The sequence below is a fragment of the Athene noctua genome, chromosome 1, assembly GCF_965140245.1.
Source record: "Athene noctua chromosome 1, bAthNoc1.hap1.1, whole genome shotgun sequence".
NCBI classification, from domain to species: Eukaryota; Metazoa; Chordata; class Aves; order Strigiformes; family Strigidae; genus Athene; species Athene noctua.
The window spans coordinates 147923224-147945617 of NC_134037.1; the positions used below are offsets into that span (position 1 = coordinate 147923224).

General features: G+C 43.2%; 1 protein-coding gene across 2 annotated transcripts in view; it reads left to right on the forward strand.

Moving 5' to 3' along the window:
- Positions 1-19669, forward strand: part of PTGFRN (prostaglandin F2 receptor inhibitor) — a 69961-nt gene extending 50292 nt beyond the window's left edge. For both annotated transcript variants that reach the window (XM_074900543.1, XM_074900552.1), the window contains 3 exons: positions 7584-7691; positions 14473-14778; positions 16044-19669. In XM_074900543.1, the coding sequence (XP_074756644.1) occupies positions 7584-7691; positions 14473-14778; positions 16044-16210 (581 nt within the window). In that variant the 3' untranslated portion in view covers positions 16211-19669. The remainder of the gene's footprint in view (positions 1-7583; positions 7692-14472; positions 14779-16043) is intronic.
- Positions 19670-22394: the final 2725 nt, after the last annotated feature.

Consider the following 22394-nt stretch of genomic DNA (forward strand, 5'->3'; position numbering starts at 1 on the left):
CTTTTTATATATGAGCTGGGGACTGTGAGCATGAAACTTCAGTGTTTCCTGCCACAATAGGCTTGAAATGTGGCAGTGCTTTGAAATGTCTTTCCATGAACATCTGTGGAAAATGTCTTGTTCAGATTCTTTCCGTTCAAGGCAGAACTTGCTGGCTGCAAGCAGAGACCTTCTCTCTTCTTCCTCTACTTGCTGTTGCAGAGGGATGTATTTATTCCATTTGGTTAACAGTCTGAAATGTTAATGTAAAGGCATCTGTTTGAAACTTCCTGAACTAAAAAATGAAATGTGAATTTTGTTCACTGAATTATATAAACTGGAAGTTGGGGGGCGGGATTGGGGAGGAGGAGCCTTAGGGGGTCATTAGTTTTCAAATATTTAATCAATGGCAGATTGTTCTCCGCTGGGTATATTTTAAGACCAGTGAGGGTCTTGTGAATCCTCTAGTCTGTCCTTAGGAATAACATGGATCACTAGACTGATTTCATGAAATGAATACCTGCTGTATGTCCAGTAGCTGTAAGCAAACTAAGTTTTTTTGGGGGGCAGAGGGAAGTTGTCCCATATGAAGACTAATAGTTTTCAGTGTTTCTTTTTGTTTTTTCCAGTCTAGAACAGAGGTTCTGCCATCTCTTTTTCAAAGGTTGTCCAGCAATGCAATGGACAAGAGGAGTTGCCAGTGCTTATTTTGAAATTTTCTCTTAATTTCATTGCATCGTTTTTGCCGAAACTCAAATGCATCCTCTTTCCTTCTGAGCTTTTGGATGATGTATGTGTACATAGCCTTTCTTTTAGCCTGGAACACACCTGTCTTGTGTTCCTTGCTGTTCTTCTGAAGCCAGTGTATCAGGACAGTTTCTTGTAAGACTTATGATCTTACCCACCCACCTTGAAATCTCTCATTTGTCTTCATCACCTGGAGGTGTTGCTCCAGTGGCAGTGCCTTTGCACTGCAAGGGCTGAGCAGTGAGTGAGAGAAGACTCTCCTTTTTTTGTGCTCCCCTTTGTCCTCAGCCTTAGCTGAGCTGGCCAGGAAAGGTGGGAGTCAAATAGCAGGGAACTTGCTTGAGATCAGAGTGCTTATCTGATGCGGGTCTGTGTATGGGTGTCTAGTTCAAATGGCTCCAGCTGGCCTGCAGCTGGTTTTTTAATGCTGAGGCACCCGGTCTCTGAAATCCATGTGGTTTTATCCTGGCATCATAAATTCTTCTTTGGCATTCATCCTTTAATTTTTTATTCCTTTTACCCTGAACCTGGCAATCCAGGTTAGTGTTTAGAGTGTCTTTGACCAATAGACACTCACAGGGATTTCCACAGAAATGACTTCTCTTTTCCCTTGAGGGAAGCAGATAGAAGGGAGCTTTTAACCTTGTATTGAGAAGTATGTTATGAGAGCAAACTGTTTGGAGCTGGGCTTTGCTCTGAGCTGGCAATTCAGCACAGCTCTGGAGAGGCAAAAATAAAAGAGAACTTTAAGGGAAGTGTCTCAATCTTCAACTCTGGATTACATCTGCATGTGAGCTCATTGCACAGCAATGTATTATCATTCACTTTGGAAGAAGCTGAGATAAACCGAGAGCTGCTGAAATATGAGCTGAGTATTGATGTTGAACTTGCAATTAAAATGAAATGATGCCCTGCAATGACCCTGAGAGATACTCAGTTTCAAAAAAGGAGAACAGAAAGATTCTTAAAGGCAAAAAACCTTTATCATGGACATGAATGAAGAGCAATACAGCAGAAACTCTTTGGCAAAAAAGGCTGGTGTTTTCCAGCCACTGTTAATGGGCAGGAACACGCTTTGTCATTGTGTGCCTGTGTGCATTAATTTGTAGCTGGAAGTAGAAACCACAGACTAAACTACTGGGGGCTTCTTCCAGTAACAGCTATTATGAGGCTTGAGGTAAAACTTGGAGGGAACAGCTCCATGAAGAAGCAGGGAGAGGGCAGGGAGCTGGAATAGTGTGGATGAAGGAGCTCACTATCTGCAGAAAGGCAGGTCATGAGATTCTCAGTTCAAGAGTGAATGATTTGGTGCCAGGGCAGATATGAGTCATATTTTGGAAGACAGAGAACTGGTGAATTCCGTCAGTTTTTTCCCTCTTGTGGTCCCTGGTGCTGGCTGACTTGCAACTAGGGAAGCTGCATGCAGTGGTTGCAGCCTCCCTGCTGGGTAATGGGCTGGGTACAGGCTTCTTGGGTGGAACAGCCTGCTCCGGATCTCTGTCAGTCAGGTTACTTGACCTTTCACTACTCTACTTTACTTGTCTGGAAACTAAAGGTAACCCATGTCTATGGGGAGACTGTACCTTATTTTTGCGGAGAAGTATTGGCTAAAATGATTTAGAAAAGCCAAAAATGTCACCTAGGACCTAGGTAATTAGCATCTCTTCCGTTGTAAATCTAGATGTTAACTGGCTTCTGGTTATTCTCCCTTTTTTTTCTTGCAGGTTTAAGGTGTTTGGATTACTGAGCAGGGAAGGAAAGCAGGATGAATGGGGTGACATAGGGTAAATAGGGATCAGTATTTTTTGTTTTTTTTTTTCCAATATGTGTAAATCCTTAAGCTGAGTAAATTAACTCCATAAACTTGAACTCCTCCTTTCCACCCTGCAGCCTGTTCAGTGTGAATCTGATTGAGCACAAATTAATAAACCAAACTTGATGGAGCTTATAAACACTTTTTCATTTACATATGTGAAAGAATTAGCAATATACTCTTTAGCTGAAAACTACATCACTGTGTAGGATTTGGATCCTGGAGTTTCCTTCCTGGGTTGCATGAAGCCAACAGTTTGAGCAATGAGATCTGCCATTAAATGGGACATTCAGAAGAAATTACACCAAACAGGTCCTGATCCTGAAATCTGGTTTCTGTTTAAGCGCTTCAAGATTTGTGCTAGTAAACTTCTAACCTCAGTTTCTTCCTTTCTGTTAAAATTATACAGTGTTTTTCAAGCATTCAGAAGTCAAGAAATGCTCTGAAAACTCATTCCTGTCTTGGCTGCAGATGCTTTTTAATATAAAATTGTTATTACTTTAATATAGAAGAAAACTTCTCTTAGGGGTTGATTCTAAGCTTACATATGGCCTTACTATAGTGAAGAACAGATATTTTGACTTAGCTTAAATCAAAGGTCTCAGCAAGAGATGGCAATTTAGGAGAAGGTTGATGCTTAGCTCTTAGAATTGGGAACACTGGTTTGTTTTGTGAATCTGCTCTTTAGTTCCCGAATTAGCTGAGGATATGACATTTATCTTCAAACCTGAATTTATTAAAATCCAATTATTTCTCAGCTTTCAAAGTCGTGACCAGCTTTCCTACAGTTAACTTTGCTTTGTTCTTGAGCTTTACAGGGCATGCTTGATCTGTCAACCCCGCAACTGAAACTAGATTTCTGGTTTGTTTATTCTCCCAAGTGACCAGTAGATGCCAATAACAGTATTTCAAACTGTTAAATATAGGTGGCAAGGTGAGCAAAGCCACATCAAGTGTTATCTGTAGAGTTCTATTTTTCTCAGTGTTAATGTAGCATGAACTCAGATTTCATCGAAGGAGAGTTCATATCACCTCCCCAACCCTTCTTGTGACACTGCAAGTGCTTGTGTGGTGAGACCCTGATAGTCAGTGTCATCAGTGTCTACTGGGAATTGCCTGTTACCACATACCTGCATCTGTAAGCTTGGGGTTGAGGGGGTTTTTTGTCTTGGAGAATAAAAACTTAAGAAAAGCACTGGGGTTTTGTGTGCCATGCTCTGTATGTTGGAGTCTAGATCCAGGGCCCCTTGAATATGGTGGTGTGATGGTAATGGATCCTGTTGTGGTTGTTTTTTCCCCACTTTGCAGAAGATTTTTGTGGCACATTTTTGAACTCACGGGAGGTCCTCAGGAGCCTTGAAAATGTGTCTGGAAACATCCCATGTTTGCTCTGGTGCTGTTTTTTGACCAGGTGCTTTTCTTGAGCCTGCAGTAGAGCAGATGTCCAGTTAGGTAAGGTTGATGGTTTTGCTTGTAACCAACTAACAAACTGCTGCTGCTTTTGTCTGAATTAGGCATATAATGCATTCCTGCTTCTCTCATTCTGTTGCCAGACAGGTTCAGCTAAAGACAGAGTAAGTTGTTTAAGCTGGGGACATAAATCAGGCAAGTTATAATAAGGTTACAAACACTGATCAGTTGGTTTTTTTAGAATAAAACTAAAGAAAACCAAGACTAGAACCCTTCTATAGAGAAGGGTGGCATGCAGATGACTTCTAATGAGAGATTAGAGCCATGTTGTCCGCTTCTGTGAATCTTTCCCAAGCTGTGTAGTGACTACAAGTCTGATTCAAGTGTATGTTATAGTGAAGGGTCGGGGATTAAATGGTCTTTTTGGTCCAGTTCAGGGCTAATGGGCTTTGTTGAAAAGAGTCTCCTGCTTTTTCATCCTTTTTAGTGGGGGAGGACAAACAACTATGAAGATGCTTTATTCTGTCCTTTTATGCCAGTGGGCATCCCAAGGCCCAGGGTATGGAGCATTTGTACAGAAGGCCTGAGATACTTCCAAAGAAGAAAAGTGTTCCTCCTGAAAAGTTGCAGTCACACAGTTTTCAAGACTGAAATAAGAAGCTTTCACTGTAATGAAGCGTGCTTAGGATTTAAAAAAGTAAAAAATAATTGTTTTCCTTCTTCAGCTAGAGAGGGAAGAGCACAACTGTGGACACATCTCTACTCTTTGTTGAAATCCAGTTCTTCTAACACAGGATAGTGATTTCTCTCTGGAGGTACAGATGGTAATTTGCACATGTAGTACCCTAGTAGGGAAATAACCAAAGAGAAATAACCGTTTGTGGCCTACTAAGGGAAAGTACGATTATGAAATGAGAAAGCAGCTTCTGCCTAGCAGCCTTCTTACTGGCCAGGAAGCTTTGACTCCTTATGTGGGAGGCAGGGTAGAGAGATGCGCTTGGTGACCCAGAACTGAAGAGTACATAGGGAGTGCTGCATTACCATGATACATGGCCTTTCCTGGCTGAGTGGCCAAACAAGCTTAGTTTTTACCTTTGTGACATTCAACGGCCAGGAGTACTCAGACTGCACTCTGTATTAGTGGTTTGTTGGCATGCTGGGCTTTGAAGCCAGCGTATGTTGAATGAAGTAGATGCTTGCACTTTTAGCCTAGATATAAGGCCTGGAAAGTCCTGTCTTTATGTACCCTCTCTCTTTCCTTGTTTACCCTGCTAGGGCCGGAGTAATGCGGCCCATCCTTAGCCTGACAAAATTGGGATCATGCAGTTCATCTCTCTTGCTCAATCCCTGCCAGCATCTAGCCAGGACAGAGCCTGTTTGTTGGAGGAGAGCATGTTCCATATCCCTCACATGATGTCACCTCGCTTGCTGCTGGGATTTAGGATAGACCCCAAATTATAGACAGTACCAGGATTATTATGGTGCTCTTTTGCCTTTGATCAGTGCAGCAGAGGGTATGGGCTGGGAATGCAAAGATGTTCCTGGCAGATTTTTACAGTCTCCTTGTTTCTGTTGCTGTGACAGTTCACTGCTTGAGACTTCTCTGGTTACAGTTGGCTGGAGTGCACTGGTCCACACTGCCGTTAGTCCCCTAGGACCTTGAACTTCTGTCTGCATAACTCAAAAAAAAAAAAAAAAGGATGGAAAAGGTCTTGATTTATCTGAAGACGAATAATCAAATATGTTGCAAAGGGAATATGAGTGGGAGTAGGGACGTGTGAATGTCAGGAAACAAAATGATTTCGCATAGAAGGAGTTTGGATAGTGGCTGAGGAAGCAATCAGGTTAGTCTCTCTCCATTTCCCCAGAAAAAGATCCCATCATGCTGACATGAAGTTAGGGGCTGCAGTCTGCTTGTGAAGTCACTACCTGAACAGCTGAACTTAAAAGTGTTCTGGGTCTCTTATTTCCTTAAATATGTTCTAGCGTAAGCATGTAGGACTCTCAGCTGATAGTCCACATGTAACCTCTATTGCATCTCTATCACCCTTCTATCCTTGCTTGGTGGGGCACCTTGCAATCTTAATTTTTAATAGAGAGGATTTCTAGTGTCAAAATGGGTACAAAACTCTTGAGATTAGATGTCTACATACTGCCCCTGTATACAAAGTACAACTGCTTCTGAGGCACAGAAGAGAGCTGTAAGAAATTTATGGTATAACAAAGAGCAACACATTGCGCCCCATGGAAATTCTGGGGGGAATTTTGGAAGCCACAGAAGTAATTATTGCATTGTAATTGAAATTAATTTCGTGGTGTGCTGTGTAATCTCTGCTGACCAAAACAAGCCAGGCCCTTTAAAGTACTTTCACCAAAAATGACATCACTAGCTTCACAGCACATCCAAGTTCACTTTCAAACTGAGGTTCTGGAAATAATGTGGTATGTGTGTGTAGTGTGGTCAGTTGGCAGCATAGCTTTTGACAGAAACCTGATGGGAGGGCAAGGGACAAGTGGGTTGTCTTGGATGAGTTCCTTAAACATTCTCCATCAAAAGCATTGTTTGCCACTGATCTTCAGTGGATTTGAAATTTACAGTTTCTGTACTACAGCAGTAGCATGTGAGTGGAAGATGGCAGATCTCCCAACAGCTTTTCTTTCCTCCCAAAACACCTTTCTATGCTTGTTGCTGCTGCTGTCCCAGAGGTAGCTGAACCAGGTAATGATAGCAGTTAATGGAGTCCAGGGAGGGTGAAAAGGGTTACTACTTAATCCCAAATTCCTTTTTGGGGTTTCCTGGCCCTTTCCCCCCAATGCCATCCCAGATGCCACCATTAGCATCAGCTGTCCTCCTACTCATCTCCTTCGCCTTGTTTAGTAGAGAAATCACTAAGGGTATTTTGACACATTCTTCAGTTTCTGCCCTGTGAAATACTGAGTACTAGCAATGTTGGCATATCTTGAGTAGTTGTTTTGTTAATTTTGCGCTATAGATGATGATGTTGTCAAAATTTGGAGAAGTTTTATTTTTTAACTTATGTACCTCAGAAGTCAAACACTACATGTTGTCATGGCATCTGAGCATGTCATAACAGTCAATATCGTCACCACTTCACAGCTGAAGGAGTTACTGTACCCTTGGGCTTTGAGACATCTTCTACAGAAGAAACTATGTGGCAGAGCCTGAAGGAAAACCCACAGAAAAGTGTTATCAGATGTACTTCTTGTATTGTCTGCTTCAGTACCATAGCAGAACCATGTTAAAATACTGGTTTGCTCTAACTTGAATTCCTACTGACAGCCTCAGCCAAAACAATCCCTGCTGGATTAGCCTGAAGACCTGAACTCTCGTGCTCTTTGTGGAGTCACTAGTGGAAGACCCATCCTCTTGTGCAGGGCAGTATGGGGCAGCAGCCTCTGTTGGGTGACAGGTCTGGCAGTTTGGCACTTTGTCTTAGTTCAGGAATTGATGGCTAAAAATGAGTAACTATTTTGTGAAAACTCACATGGTGGCTTATCCCTGCATGAGAGGTCTGTCTCCACAAACTAGCAGAGAATACTTTGAAAACATGCAGGAAAGGTTTTGGATGCTGAAGAAAAGTCTGTCAGAATAACTACGTTTACTCTTTTCTAGGTCCTGTATTTAATGTCTCAGTGCATTCTGACAGCCCGACGATTTACCAGGGTGAACTGGCAGATTTGCTGTGTATCATCACAATGGAAGGAATGGCACTTGAGCCAGGTAATTTGGCAAAATTTTACTTGTAACTTATTTGCCTTCACGCAGTTACAACCCTGTGTCTTTTGAGTGAGGCTGGAGGATTGAGAACCAGCACTGAAAATCCTATAGAACCAGTTAAATACAGGGGAGAGTGTTTCCTTGACACAGCCCAGTTTAGAACAAGGGTTTTGGTTTCGTATTCTGAGGGGAGGGGGGAAAAAGTGTTCTTACTGCTAACCCCCCCTGTGCTGTCTGTACCAAGTGACCCCACTGCTGGCAGTCTCAGCCTACAACCACGAGATGGGCCATGAAAACTGTTCCTGTTTCCTTTAATTGGAAAGGAGGTCTATTGGCAAAACCTGTTCAGAGAAAATGGTCATCTCTGAACAAATCTTAGTCACCTGGACAGTCTGCTTCACACTTCAGAGTGAATCTACGGCTTAGTGTAAATCTAAAAATCACAGTAATTGACTACTGCAACCTGAATGCCAAAAGTGGATGTTTGTTGCTGATGCCTTCAGAGGTGAGCTTTCTTTTTTTTGTGTGGAAGAAGAAAGAAGCACAGTACCTAATTGCTGTGAAAAGGATAGCATACACTTTAAAGGCAAATTTTTATAAACACCTGAAAAGTTCAGAGAATTGCTCAAAACGTAGCTGCTTGCTAAGCATTGCCTGAGCTGCTTTTCATCAAAATGTTGTGACAGTAATTCTGGTTATAATACCCAAAATTTGGGTTTGGAGTGAGTTGAGAATTTTAAAATAGTTCTATATATATGAATATAAAAATGTATTTAAAATAATGTATATAAATATATAAATGTATATGCCTAAATATAAAGATGCCATGATTCACGCAGAACTTAAAAATCTACGCATAAGCCACTACAAAGAGGTGCTGTGCAGAAAATATTACTTACAGTGTAGTAACTGATGAGATGAAATACCAAGCTTAGTAAAGGCCCATCACTTTGAAATTCCAAGATGACTATTCTACATTAAATCTGAGTATAACGGGGAAGAAATTTGCTAGATTACAATTGTGTGTTGCCTTGAGAAAAGGATAGAAGTCTGTAGATTGCATTATTGAAATGCTTGGTAGGGAGGAAAAGGTGAGTAAACTTTATTGCTGTCAAAAGATTCATAGCCTGGGATATGGGGCACAGTAAGAAGCAGTGTATGCCTGTACGTATACCTCAGTCTGGCCTGCAATTTCTGCTCAGCAGGAAGCCTATTTTAAGTCGAGGTGTGCCCAAGCTCTTACAGGTATTGTTGCGAGCAATGTACCCAAAGCAGCTGGCTTCCTTTGCAAAGCAATAATTGCTGGCAGGGAGCAGTTGCTGCTTCTGCTGGTGTTTGACAGCTAAAAGAAGCTTGGGGTTGCCTTGTGAAAGAGGGCCTCAGCATCCCTGACTCACTTAAAACTGGAAAAGAGGCCACTTAGTGACAGTGGAGCTCTCCTGTCAGTACTACCCTGCAGTTGAGTTTGTGATTTTTTTTGTGTGTGTGTTTGGTAGCTTGAGTCTGGGAGGAGCACTAACAAGCGAAGAATAATCAAAAGGATTGAAGAAAAAAGATGTCCTCTTTGAGGAGCTTCTCATCAGCACAATTAAGTTTTAACTGGGCAACTTCATAAGGGTTCATGGATGTCTGTTGAATTGAGAGATGATGACTGGAGTTGAAAACGATGCTGTTCCTAGCAGTCATGAGCAGCCAGTGCAGAATTTTAAATGTCAGCACTGTAAGCTGTTCCACAGCTGGGTAATGTCATCTTGAACATGGCAGATCTGTGCCTCTGTGGGTTGTTTGCTGGTTTTTTTGTTTGTTTGGGGGGAGGTGGGGGGGGTGGGGTGTTGAGTCTGAAATGGGCCAGATGAGGCGCAGGCAACAGATGTGCCTAGAATGGAGTAAAGTGTGACATTGTGGCAGGTTTTGAGGGAACCTTTCAGTCCATGCTGTGAGCGTCCTGTTGCTGAATGAGCAGTATTTGGGGCCTAACCAGCCATGCTGTGTGGAGAAACCCCATATGGGCCTGAGAAGCCAACCCTTCTCTAGACCTTGCTGGTTCTCTGGATGAGACCAGCAGAAGAGTGCAGGGAACAGCTGGAATCTATGCAGTAGCTGTAGGGTGTGCAGACTTCCCTTGTCACCCTGCCTCCTTGGCCTCGAGAGATGGAGGGGACTAGAGCACTGGGATAACAGAGCAGGTTAGGTGAAGGGCCTTAAGGGCTCGAATGATAACAAACGGATGTAGTTTCTCAGTAGTAACCTTATTCTGCTATACTCAATCTCTGATCTGTCTATGTGCTGAGTCAGTATCACAATTTAATTCACAACTGGAATGGAGCACTTGCTTTTTAAATTGAGTGCCAAACATTACCCAGACTGTGAAAATAACAGGGCTGTCTCATCCCAGTGCGGAAATGAGGCGTGTTGTTGGGGAAAGCTTACACTAGGTGATCAGATAAACAGAGCAATAGTTGCCAGCATCTCCTAGAAGAAAACAGATGACAGCAGTATAGACAGTCTTTCTACTTGGGAATGTGATGAAAAACGAGAGCAGTTGCATTTGACTCTCTTCTGAGGGGCACGATGGTTTTCAAAGGCCATCTACTCTTGTGTTGTCAGACCTCCTGCAGGGCTGAGTTTTGGGCCCTCTTATGAACAAAGGAAGGACCAGGGAATTTCATAGGATGTCTTGTTAAATGCACATTCAAACCACTTTGAACACTGTATGCCAACCAGCTCTGCTCTTGGACACATAGGCACTAAACTTCAAAAGTGTACATTTGGATTAGTATGTATGTTTCCTGTAATAAGTTGAGGTGTCAGGTGCCACCTCTTCTCCCTCTTTGTATGCACAATCAGAAAAATAAAGTATTTCCAAGGAGCCGAGGAAGAGTTAAATGACCAATGATTTTTGTCACTGCCCTTCTTTGTTACAGTTAGATGGATCCATTTGTTTCTAGAAGTGTTACTTACAGTTGGATCTTTGGCAGGGGCAATTCACAGTACTCTGTGTTTGTGTACCCACCCTGTGGGAAATCTTCAAAAGGGTGTAAAAGATTTTGGCGTGACTGCTGCGTGCTTTAATTTCCTCTGTTGCTTTGAGACCCTGCTGAAATGGAGTGTGTATTACTAAGCTCAGTACATGGCAGCAACTGCTCCATCTAAAGAAGTGCTCCTTTGGCTTGGCAGCTGTGGTTGGTGTTTTGAATTGATACGAGGGGAGTATGTGTGTGTCGAGGGAATAGTGGTTCTTCTGTGCCCTGAAGATATAAAAGCTGCTTCTGATATTTCTGTTGAATACATGTTTTCACAAATGATCTCTCTAGACTTCCCAGATCACCCCTTCTTGGGCTATGTGCTTAGGGATTTAAAAGTATTACTTACTGTGCCTGAAAGGAGATGGGTTTTTATCTGCTCCAGACAGACCCAGTGGGCACTCCGGAGAATTTAACAAAACCAGCTTGTTTACCTCTTGTATAGCTTGAAGTGGTTTGCTCAGCTCTCTAGGAAGCCCTATTCAACCTCATTTAAATGTAGTAAACAAAAAGGGTCTCAAAATTGTGATTCAGCACTGTAACAAGATGCTGAGAGCGCTCCATTCTAAGCAGTGGAAGTGTATGGTTCCTAAGAGCTGGTCTAGAAATGGGTTTCCCTGTTTTGAGGAGTGATTGGCCAGGGAAGCAGCTAAGACCCAGACAGCTTAGTCCTGTGTGTCAAATTGAAATGTGCATAAAGATGTGCTTTACATGTTGATGATCTTCACTAACTGAGAAGGGGAGAAAACATAACACCGCTATTACTCTGCTCACAGAGCTCTGAAGCATCCAGCTCCTAGTGCTTTGTGTTTCTTTATGAAAGCGGAGGAGATTCATGACCTGGGGGTACTGAGGTCCTTGATGGCCTTCTGAGCTTGGCATTGGGATGTTTTCCTGTAATGTGGGGCACCTTGTCCAAGTGTCCCACACTACTTACATTGTGGAGCACAGAAAGAACCAGTGAAAGAAACCTTTGTAGTGTTAGGTGTGAGTGTGGTTCTTGTGGTTGGGTTTGCTTTTTGTAGACTGGGGACAAAAATTGTGAGAGTGACTTGTCCGTGTTGATGTGAAGTATGTGTGGAATGGTACAGACGCTTTTGGGAAGCCTAGTGCGTGACCTGTTTTATGTCAGTAAAACTATTTATTAGCACTTGGGAGCTGCTAGGCGTGTTCATCACTAGTCTTCAGAGAGCACCTGATTTATGTCTTGGTTTTGCTAAATTTTCCTGTGTTTTTATTGCATGAAAACCAGAGAGAGATAGAAATGAATTGGATGACTTTGCTGTATTAAGCTCTTTCAAGGAGGATAGTGACAAAGAATACTCGGAGCCAAATCCTCCCTCTGACTGTCTGTAGTGAGTCACTAATTGCACACTATGTATACGGACTAATAAAATATGTTGGCATAATACTGTTGTCCCATGTTGTAATTACAGAAGATAGATTCAGCTATTTCAAAATGACAGCAAGTGCTTGCACTCATCTTTGTATGTGGAGGGAAAGGATCCTCAAATTCGACTGAAAAGAAGGAATTCTTCCAAGGTAGCAAGTTGCCTGCAAATCTGAAGGCTTGATGATTTTTTGTTTTAATATCTAAATTTATTTAGAGGTTAATTTAAAGGTTTAAACCTTTTTTAGCAAGTGCAATAGAATGTGTCCGTATGCTCCTACGGTACCTAGAAACACAAGAGCTAATGGCAGTCTTGATAATTTTTGGACGGAATTGGTTGTTCCCAACGTGACTGCCTGTGGACCGGTGCTGTTACCATATTTGGCATAAACAGGCAGCAGAGATGAAAAGCAGTTTATAGAAACGGAGCTCTCTCTAGTAGAGGCCGTGTTTCCCACAGGCAGTTGGATGAGTACACAAAGCAGAGGTCAGAGTTTGGTCCTGTTAACTGAACATGTGCTTATGGTAATTTTTATTAACTTTGCTTTCAAGGGAAGCGGTCTGAGTGCTGTGCCAAGTAACTAATAGTAGTATTTGTAATATGATAAGCAAGAGTGATTGTTGTGAGGGTTGCTGGTCCATGTTGGCCCCCATGTAGGGTTTAGAGACCTACTGCTGCTGTAGGGCTGCAAAACAGGCCAGGTGCTCTCTTGAGGTTCTGTGCTGTCACCCAGAGCACCTGGTCATGGCAGGTGGGGCAGGAAACTGTCTGGTGTCCCAAAACAGTTTGGTCAGCCGGCATCTCTGGTAGTAACATCTGCTTTCTCATCTTTTTGCTTAATTTTTGAAGATGTGTGTAAAACCAGTACATGTTATGAGGGAGTTAATTATACTCCAAATAACAGATGATGTTTTGTCTGCAGTAAGGGGGAATGTTCTACCTGGCCAGCTGATGCTGTACTTCAAGTAACAGAGCTGAGGATGTCCCTTTACTTTATTGTTTTAAGATTCTCTACTTTCCCAAAGCGTTAGCTTGCCTGATGGAGGCTTAAAAATTGTGTTCACTTATATCTGTAAACACTTCGAGTACAGCAGCAGGTTTAGGGCTTTAATTTTTCTATTAGCCTGGAGATCAAATGTGAAAGCTTAGAGAAGAGCAGGCTCAGTTAGATGAAAGCTCCGTTTTAAATTTCAGGATGATGATACTGTGTTTTTCAGAGATCCCAATAATAGCAAATGAAGGTTTGATACATCACCAAAATCACTGGGACTGCCTTAAGCATGAAAAGGTTAAGCCCTCTGCACACATCCTACCAGTACTCAAAACCCAGGACAGAAATAGTAACCTCTGTTTGCAGTGTGGGCCCATCAGTTTGCTAATGTGCCAGGAAGGTAAGACCTGTTGATGAAACAAGTGAGCAGACTTTCCTATCTATGCTCTAGGTCATGCCAGGTTTCAGACTGACAGGTGTTGCTGGGCTCATGTTAGTAAAGAATAGTGGTGATTTTTAAAGCAGATACTCAGCCACATCAGTCTAATAGGGTTCAGACTGAGATCTGCTAATGGGATCAGTAGGATCTTGCATGTAGAAAGAGCTAGATGTGCTTATGAATGCAGACTACCTGTCAGCTATGTTAAATGTGGAAGGTGTTGCAAATGTGTTTTACAGACCATCTCCTTGGGTGGTAAAAATTGTACAAGGCATGATGCCTGATGATGTGTGACAGTAACCCACAACTCTGGGAAAAATGTATAAAAGCATTGTGGTCAGGCTTTGCTCCTTTGTGCTTTTGTAGATAATTTTTTGTGCTCTAGGTAGAATCTCTGTATTTATTTAGGCAGACTAAATGTAAGGAAGGGGGCCTTCAGGAAAGAGCTTTCTGACTTCATGGCTGTGTAGGCCCTGCATGAAGATAGTGATTGCAAATCACTTTCTGCTAGCAAATACCCAGCACTTTTACTACCTTTTCACTGTAGGTTCAGCACAGTTAAAGAACTTCTTCTGACACTTGTACTGCTTGGTGAAAACTTAGATCAGAGATTAAATATAAATTTTAGGATAGGAGGCAGGAAAGCAAGAAATCTCTTCTTTGTCATCCCTGTAGCAAGTTATCATTTCTATGCAGCTACATTCTTTCTGCCAGTGCATTTCATTGCAGTTCACTGTTTAAATCCTCCTAGAAGGGACATGTTCAGGGCACTCTCTTTTATTTATTTATTTTGTCGTTCTTTTCTTTGGTTTTTTTCTTCCACTGTCAGACCAGTGTTGACTATGCTGCTTGGCATATTAACCTATGCTGAGAAGTGGCACTATGAATACTTTCCAGAGCTCACCAGCATGTCTAAATTCTTCTTTCTCCACAAATGCAGATGATATGTCCTTTGATGTCTCCTGGTTTGCTGTGCGCTCTTTTGCATTGGACAGAGAGCCCATCTTGCTGGCCTCGCTGGACCGGAGAGGAATTGTGATGCAGAGCAGAAGAAATGGGAGCAGTGATCTCAGCCTGGAGAGAATCAGCCCACTGGAATTTCGGCTCCGTGTGCATGGCTGTGAGGACCATGACTTTGGGAACCACTACTGCGTAGTGACCCCATGGGTGCGATCTGCCACCGGTGTATGGCAGCGGGAACCTGACATCAAAGCCAAACCCATCTTTCTGTCTGTGAAAATGGATGGTAAGAGACTGCAACACGCGTTGCACAATTGTTAAAAATTTTTTAACACCTTGTTACATCTTTGTGACAAATATTGCCTATGACTATTTTTAAAGGTGCCTGTGATAATCTCATTAGATTTTTTTTTTATCCTTTTCTATTTGCAGCTTCTGATTCCAAATTCTGTAGAGTAGGTAGACCTGAACACATCACTGTCATAAGACTGGGGTGTTTTCTTTCCTGATCATCTCTTGGTGATGTTTTGCATAGCTAGGGCATCTTTCAGACAAGGCATAGTACTCTCTCCAAGTGTTAACCCTTCTGCTCCCTGCAGGAGGAAGCCTTGGTTTGCAGATGGGGTATGCTGAAGTAGAGTTGTCTTGTGGTTAATATCTAAGCAGAAAACAAAGTCTGAGCTCTGACTCCTTCCTCCCTCTTGTAACCACAAGATGTGCTGCTTCCAGCACTTAATGCCTTGTTTGCTTTTTAACCTGAGTTGTAAGTGTTGCTAGACTTCATGAGAAGCAAGTTGTGTACTAGATGCTGCATTCAGCATGTAGCTAAGGAGGAAAACTAATGAAGGAGGGGTTTTGAACTAGTTACTTTCTTCTCAGTGCTTCCAGGAAGGGTCATATTGGGGAATTTCCATGCACTTGAAACGAATCAGAAGTTTTTGTTCTCCCTGCCGTGCAGATAACTATTATAACTGTACTTTCCAAACTTTTTACAGTTCTTGACCCTGCCTTTTAACTGGACAGTAGGTGCTTATTAATCATATTTCTTGTTTAGGTACCAACTTTAGAGGTTGATTAGACAGGGTTGCTGAGTGGCAGTGAATATACTGTACTTGTAGTTGTTACGCAAAACATAAAGGAGTCAACTCCTTGTCATTTGGGAACATATTACAAAGTGTAGCCACAGTCTGCCTCTCATGGGGAAACTTCACAAAGTTTGTGTTTGGAGGAGCAGATAATGGGATACCTCTTGGAATTATCTCTACTTTGCTGTCTCACTCTGAGGCTCCTCTGGTGCTTTTAGCCTCCCTGAGGCTTTGAAATGGTAGAGGAAGAATTAGGGTGAAGAGGTAAGGGAGTCCAGTAAGAGACCTATTTTCCAAACCTTAAAAGACAGAAATCAAGAAAGAAAATTAGTGTAATTTGCTTCTGAAATAATTAATCTTCCCATGACTGAATAATGTGGGATTTTCTTCTTTTTTAAGCAAGAACAAATAAAGGGGATCTCTGAATTTCTCGGTGATATCTAATGACTTTGCCTTCCTCTTTCAGTTCTGAATGCTTTCAAGTATCCCCTGTTGATTGGCATCGGTCTGGCCACTGTCATTGGACTCTTGTCCTGCCTCATTGGCTACTGCAGCTCCCGTTGGTGCTGCAAGAAAGAAGTGCAGGAAACGAGAAGAGAACGTCGCCGGCTAATGTCGATGGAGATGGACTGAGCGTGGGAGCAGGACACACTTGCATTTCAGGAGAGACTCACAGGGCTCTTGAAGTGTGTTGAGACACTCACTCACAGGCCCAGACAAGACAGTGCATTTCCTCTGTGATTTCAGCCTGGACCTCAAGCTTCTCCTTGTTACACGTCATGTCCTGAGAATGTTCAGGCCATATTTAGCAACTTGGAGTTCTCCTTTTCCAGCAGCACTTTCTGCATAGGGATTACGTCCTCCTAATGTACAAACTGCTGAGCCTTCTTTCAGCAGGGCCCTGTGACAAAATTCACTAAGGCTTTTTTGTTTGGTGGTTTTTTCCCCCCTCTTGGTTTTGAAAAGATGTCCCTGTATGAAAGCATGATGGGCAGGGCAATGGGTGGGAAGGGGGCCGGTAGAAGTGTTAGACTTCATTGTATTAACCAGTCTACTTTTCCCCTCTACCCGCATCACACCGTGTCCTGTTCCCTTTCTCTGTCTGCCTTGGTATCTCACAGACTCCTTTGTGCTGGGTTGAAGCCTGGAGAAGGTTCCTCTGCTGGTGCCTCATAAGGCTGTTCCAGTAAAGAATTGGTTTATGGTTGTCAGCATGCCTTCTCTTCCCTGGCTTTCAAAGGGTTTGCCGTTAACCCCAAAACATAACTTGTGTGGAGGTCTTTGAGACACTTTTAAAATTTTATTTTCAGCTCTTAGCTCTGGTGAATAGGGGCTAACTTGGCAACCCTGAAGAGTCAGTCCTCAGACAAGCATTTGCTGGGTGTCTGCTTATGGCCACCTTCTCCCCCACCCTTCCACCTTCTTTTCTCCCCACTACAGCAGTTCACATTGTGCCTGACACACTGTTCTGCTTGTGACAAGGGGACATGTGGTGTCTAGGGACAAGGCCCAGCCTTCTGCTGGCCACAGCGGAGAGGTGGGAGACCTTGCCCCACTGGTGATGTGACTTATGAAAAAAAATAAAACCAACATGGATCTTTGTATGCAGTTGGCCAACTGATCATGTTTAGAGAAGTCTTGTAAACAATATATTGCCAAATGCACAGACCAGACTCCAGTGCTGCTTCTGCCAGTCACTCAGTGGTAGGTAGCCCTTGAACCTGTGAGCAGAGTCTGAGATCTGCAGTAGATGAAGTAGCTCCGCTCAGGGTAGGAATAGGAGCAAGCCCAAGAGGGCAGCAAGAATCCTTCAGGTTCCAGTGGTCCTGGTCTTGTGCATGGGCCTGCAGCAGGGCTTTCCCCATGGGTTTGAGACCAATTCTTAGGTGCTATAGTATAGAAGTCCTGCTTTGGTCTTCCACATACACTGACCTGGCTTCTGAGTGGGAGCAGCACCTTTTCCAGGCAGTTCTGTCTTCTCAGCACAGCTGGTGTTTTAAGCAATAAAAGTCAGAATAAAGATACTGTGTATAAACAAGCAAGGAAGTAGAACTGTACTGCAGTCTGTCACGGCCAGGGTTTGGGCTCGTATCAAGAAGGGTGAAAAATGTATAGTTGAGGACAGGGCTCAATCCTTTTCAGGATTTTTTTTTCAATATAAATGCTAAAGGAGAGCATCCATGGAAGGTAGTGGCTGTGGCTATGGTGTGCTGTTGCCAGTCTAGACATTAGTTATATACTTGGTGACCTGCTTCACTAATAGCTGATCCCACTGCACATTCCAGGGGAGCTGCAGGTTTAGTACCTGTGCTATGAAGGCTTCCCTTTGCATTAGTGTTTGTGATACCTTACACTCAGTGCTGTACCTGTTCCAAAATTGGGGGGTTTTGTGGTAACTTTTCTTTGTGTTTTTGTTTGGGTTTTTTTCCTGTCTTACATTATGACCTTTCTTCTGAGGCTGATGTGAGGGTTTTTTTCTAGAAGGCTGTTCCGCTTCCTGCTTGCAAACATGCATGCGGTCACATATGTATACACATGTATGCATGGAGGTGCCCAGTGGTTTTTGGAAGCTGAATATGCAACATCTTCAAAATGGACTTGACATGCAGAGTTGGGGCTTGCATCTTGTTATTTGACTCTTCTAAGACTTCATTTAGTATTCCAAAACTGGGACACCCAAAACCTGTAGCTCTCTGGAAGACTTTGGCCTGAACATTCATAGCAACTCTTCTTTGTGGCATGATATTTTACTTTCTGGAGGAGCTCTGAAAAGAACTAGGTTGCAGGCAGGTGTAGCTGCCTCTGCTGAGGAACAGGGCAGAAGCAATCTTTAGCTTCTGCTGTGAAAGTCCAGAAATCTGTAGCGATGCTTTCCAAAGGAAGGGAGCTGAGGAAAGGATTCACTTAGATACTACTTTGACAGCAAGAATTTTTCTTCCTTTCCTGTCTGTCTACTGTAGTGTAATCTTGCTTTTTGCTGGGATGTTATGAAACACCATTCTGATGTTTGGGATGCTGGCTGTCCTTCTCATGCTGATCTAGCAGCCTCTTTCCTGCATTAACATCTGCTTTCTTCATGGAAGGCTTGTGGCATTGGGACATGTTGGGAGGAGGGTGGTAGTGGAGGTGAAGTTTGAAGCACAGCATCAGTCACTGCATCAGTCTTTGCAGACTGATTCCTTGTTTATGTGCTCTTGGTTAACTTTTAGAGAGGATCATGACTGTAATGCAATAATTAGGGAATGAATGAGCAGGGAACCGCCAGCTCTTCCCAAGCACACAACATAGCATGCTTTTTCCCTGCTGGAAAAAACTCAGGGTTATTTTGGTCAGGGCTCCCTGCTCCTCTAGTGAAAGGTCCCCATGTCCTTAGCTAATGCTGACCTTCCTTCATGGCCTGTAACAAACCATCTTTGTCATTCCGAGTGAAGCAAGTTTGCTGCTAGCTCGTGCTGCCAGCCCCTTGGAAGGCAATGCTATATCCCCCTCCACCCTGTATTTGTTGTAGTTGGAAGGCTAGAAGCTGAGGGGCTAGACTTACCCCCTGCTAGGTTTCCTTCTACTTGTGCCAATTTTTTATTATCCCCTTTTTTAAAAATAGAGTGGGAATCTTATCTATAATGAAAAAAATCTAGGTCACTTTTCATGTTTTTTTATTATTATTATTATTTCCTGTGTGAACCAGGGTTTGTGTGAGTGGAGGTGTGTGTGCATCTGGTTGTCTATTAAACCTGCAGAGTATCAGAAGAGTAAGCTGCCTGAGATGCAATGCAAGCATCCATATCCTCCCTGCCACAACCTGTGGTATTGTCAAAGTATCCTAAGGGCTCATGTTGATCTTCCTCTGTTCAAATTGCCACATCTCCTGGTTAAGCTGGTAAATTCTTCCAGGCACTTGGAATTTTGATCCAGGACAAGCTTGAACATCATACAGCAGAAGGGCAAGATATTTTCTTTCTTCTGTTTTAATTTCAAAGTTATAAAATAAAATGTTTGGCACCGTTCTGGAATGCAGGTACTGAATAGTTCTAACAATGCTGTGTAAAATGTTTCTTTTTATGTTTAAAATAAAGAGCGAGCCTTTTTGATTAATGTCTGTACTGTGGGTCTGGATGTTTGAGCTATGGGCAGTTCTTTACTTGTACCTTGCACGTATGCAGACACTATTGTTGAGGCAAGGGTATCAAATGTAAACCTTATGGTCCTGTTTCCAGCACTGTTTACCTTGTAGAATAAGCATGAGCCCTATTTTGCAGTAAGTTTTAAATATTTGCCTGCATTTGTGTGATGAATTGGGGAATGTAATTGTTTTTTTGAGTCTATCCTGTTTCAACCCCACTGTAAGTTAGCCTTTTTTTGGGGGGGGGAGTTTCTTTTTGATTACCTAGGGCCAGGAGTCACAGTTAGGAGTGTGTGTTTAATACTTGCTGTAAAACTTGGGCATTAGATGTTGTCTTCCTTGAACCCTTCCTGAGGCTTCGCATTTTGAAGGTATGAGGAGGAAAATCAATAGTGTTGGAAGTAAACTTCTGGCTTACCTTGTCAAATGGATTTTCTTCCCCCCCAGCAACCATGTAAGGACACCATGATAGTACAGCAAGGAGGTGACTTGCTTTCCAACAAGAACTTGCTTGAGGCAGAAGTGGTTTTGTGAGGCCAAGACAGGCTTTGGCAAGGTGTGTTTCTGTTCAAACTGGTGCATGCTCTGTCCAAGATGGCTGCAGTGCAGGCCAGTTGACAGCCAAGTGTGTATCTTTGGCTTCTTTCCAGATGGTGGTGTCACAGCTGGCATGGAAGGATGTCCTCTGTAGAGTGTACTTACATGAAGCGGGGAGGTGGCACTATGCTTAAGTTCTTCAGGGGTGACAGGCACCATCTGCTGAGATAGAGAAATGTCATAAATGGTCTCTGCTCCCTCAGCAGAGCCTTTGGCAGCTGTAGATATTTAACACATACATGTCCATGAGTAATGAGTGGCATGTCTGTGGGACCGCTGTTGTTAGTCTCTAGCTGTGCAGGTTACAGCTTATTGGTAAATTTGGATTAGCTTTATGAAATCTTCTTGCCTCCTCTACCCCCTGGGATGACCTGGATCTTAATACTGTTCTTGTAAGTGTGCTAGGATTTTATTATAAAAAAGACAAAATTTGAAGTCTGGAGATGCAGGGGGATACTTGCAAGTAACTGCCTGAGTGTTGCAGTGAACGATAGGAGTTACCATGTCTCAGCATCACCTTGTATCTGCCATGGGTTCAGCTCAGCTACCTGCCTGTGGAGGTATCTAGCTGCCTACTGTCATAGAGGCAGTCTGAAAAAGCACTTTTATGCCAGAGCCTCGGAGTTTAGTTGTTTCTATAGCGCCAGGCTCAGGCAATGTGCTTGGCTGTGCTTGTTCTACGACAGAGCCTAGTTGTGCTGCAATGGCTGTGTCTGACTGTCCTACTCGGGTCAGGGCCAGTCCTAAAACCTCTGCTGGGCTGAAGCTGACTGGCATCAAGTAAGCAGCATGAGAAGACCTGCCTCTTGTCATCTGAAGGCGAAGCAGAATCATGCAAATCTTCCAAGAAAATGTACAGCTTTTGCCTTTTTAGTGGGACTTTCTACATTTCTATGATTACAGGGGGCTGAGGTGTGCACAGCAGGACAAATGACATTGCAAGAAAGAGCCTTTAGTAACCCATAGAAGATGTGTGACGTGCTAACTGAAGAAAAAGCCACTGCTCATTCTTGTGCAAGGTAAATACACCTTAAGTACAGGACGTAGCTTTCTATTGCACAGCCCTTTGCCAGGGATCTCCTTCTGCTACTGAGGAAAACAACATTAGGCTGTACCCAGCCGGTGATTGATATTGAGAGCTCCAGGGGAATGCCTGGGTTATTGAGGAAGTCAGGTTCTGTGGATTTCCAGGTCCCTCAGAAGAGCTGCCACAAAGACAAGCTGTTCTGCTCTCCCTGGCAGCCGAGTTGCATTCCACAAAGTGCCAGAAGTGTAAGTGCATGTCTGTTTCCACCTATGCCAAGGGGGTAGGAAGGCAGGACTTTCCAAAGCAGACTTTGTAAAAGCAAGTTAGTATTATATCATACTTCATTCATGTGGGATTTTATAAACTCCAGCATGTACTGGGCCCTAGACTAGACCACAGGCTTAGTCTGAGTGCACCTCTGCTGGCTTCAGAAGTGGATAATGAAGCTGCAGACAGATGGACATGAAGTTCTGTTTTTTGTTGGCGATTTAACCTGGCTCATGCCCTCTGATTCCTTGTTCGTGTGATCCTGCCAATGATTTGGCATATTCAACAGATGTCAAAGAGTCTCTAAGAAACTTTTGGAGACTTTGTATCTTTAAGGGTGGGGCTGGAGAGAAGGGAGAATGCTTCCAGAGCTCTTCCAGTAAAGTTAGCAATATGAACATAGCAGTTACTGGGCATCCGAGAACCCGCAGAGATGTCTGAGAGGACAGCACTGGTGTTGCTTTTGTAGCTCTTGTTGCCTGTGTGCTGACTTTAGCTCTTCAGAGGCCCTGGGGCATGGTGTGCAGCAGCTGGGATGCTATGACTGGTAAGCAGGGAAAATATCCATGCTGCTTAGCATCTGCCTGTATATATGAAGGCTGTATGTGGCTACAGCCAAATGCAAGCTCTGACTGCAAATACAGTAGTACTAACCTCCTCTTTGGTGCTCAGGTATGCCCTCTTTCTTCCTGGCCCCAACCTTGTTTGCTCAGTTCTTCCATGTTTTGTTCCCTCTTCCTCCCCTCTTTCATTTCCTGTTCTTCCCTTTAGGAGTCTCTTCTTGCCTTTGTCTCTCTATATCTCTA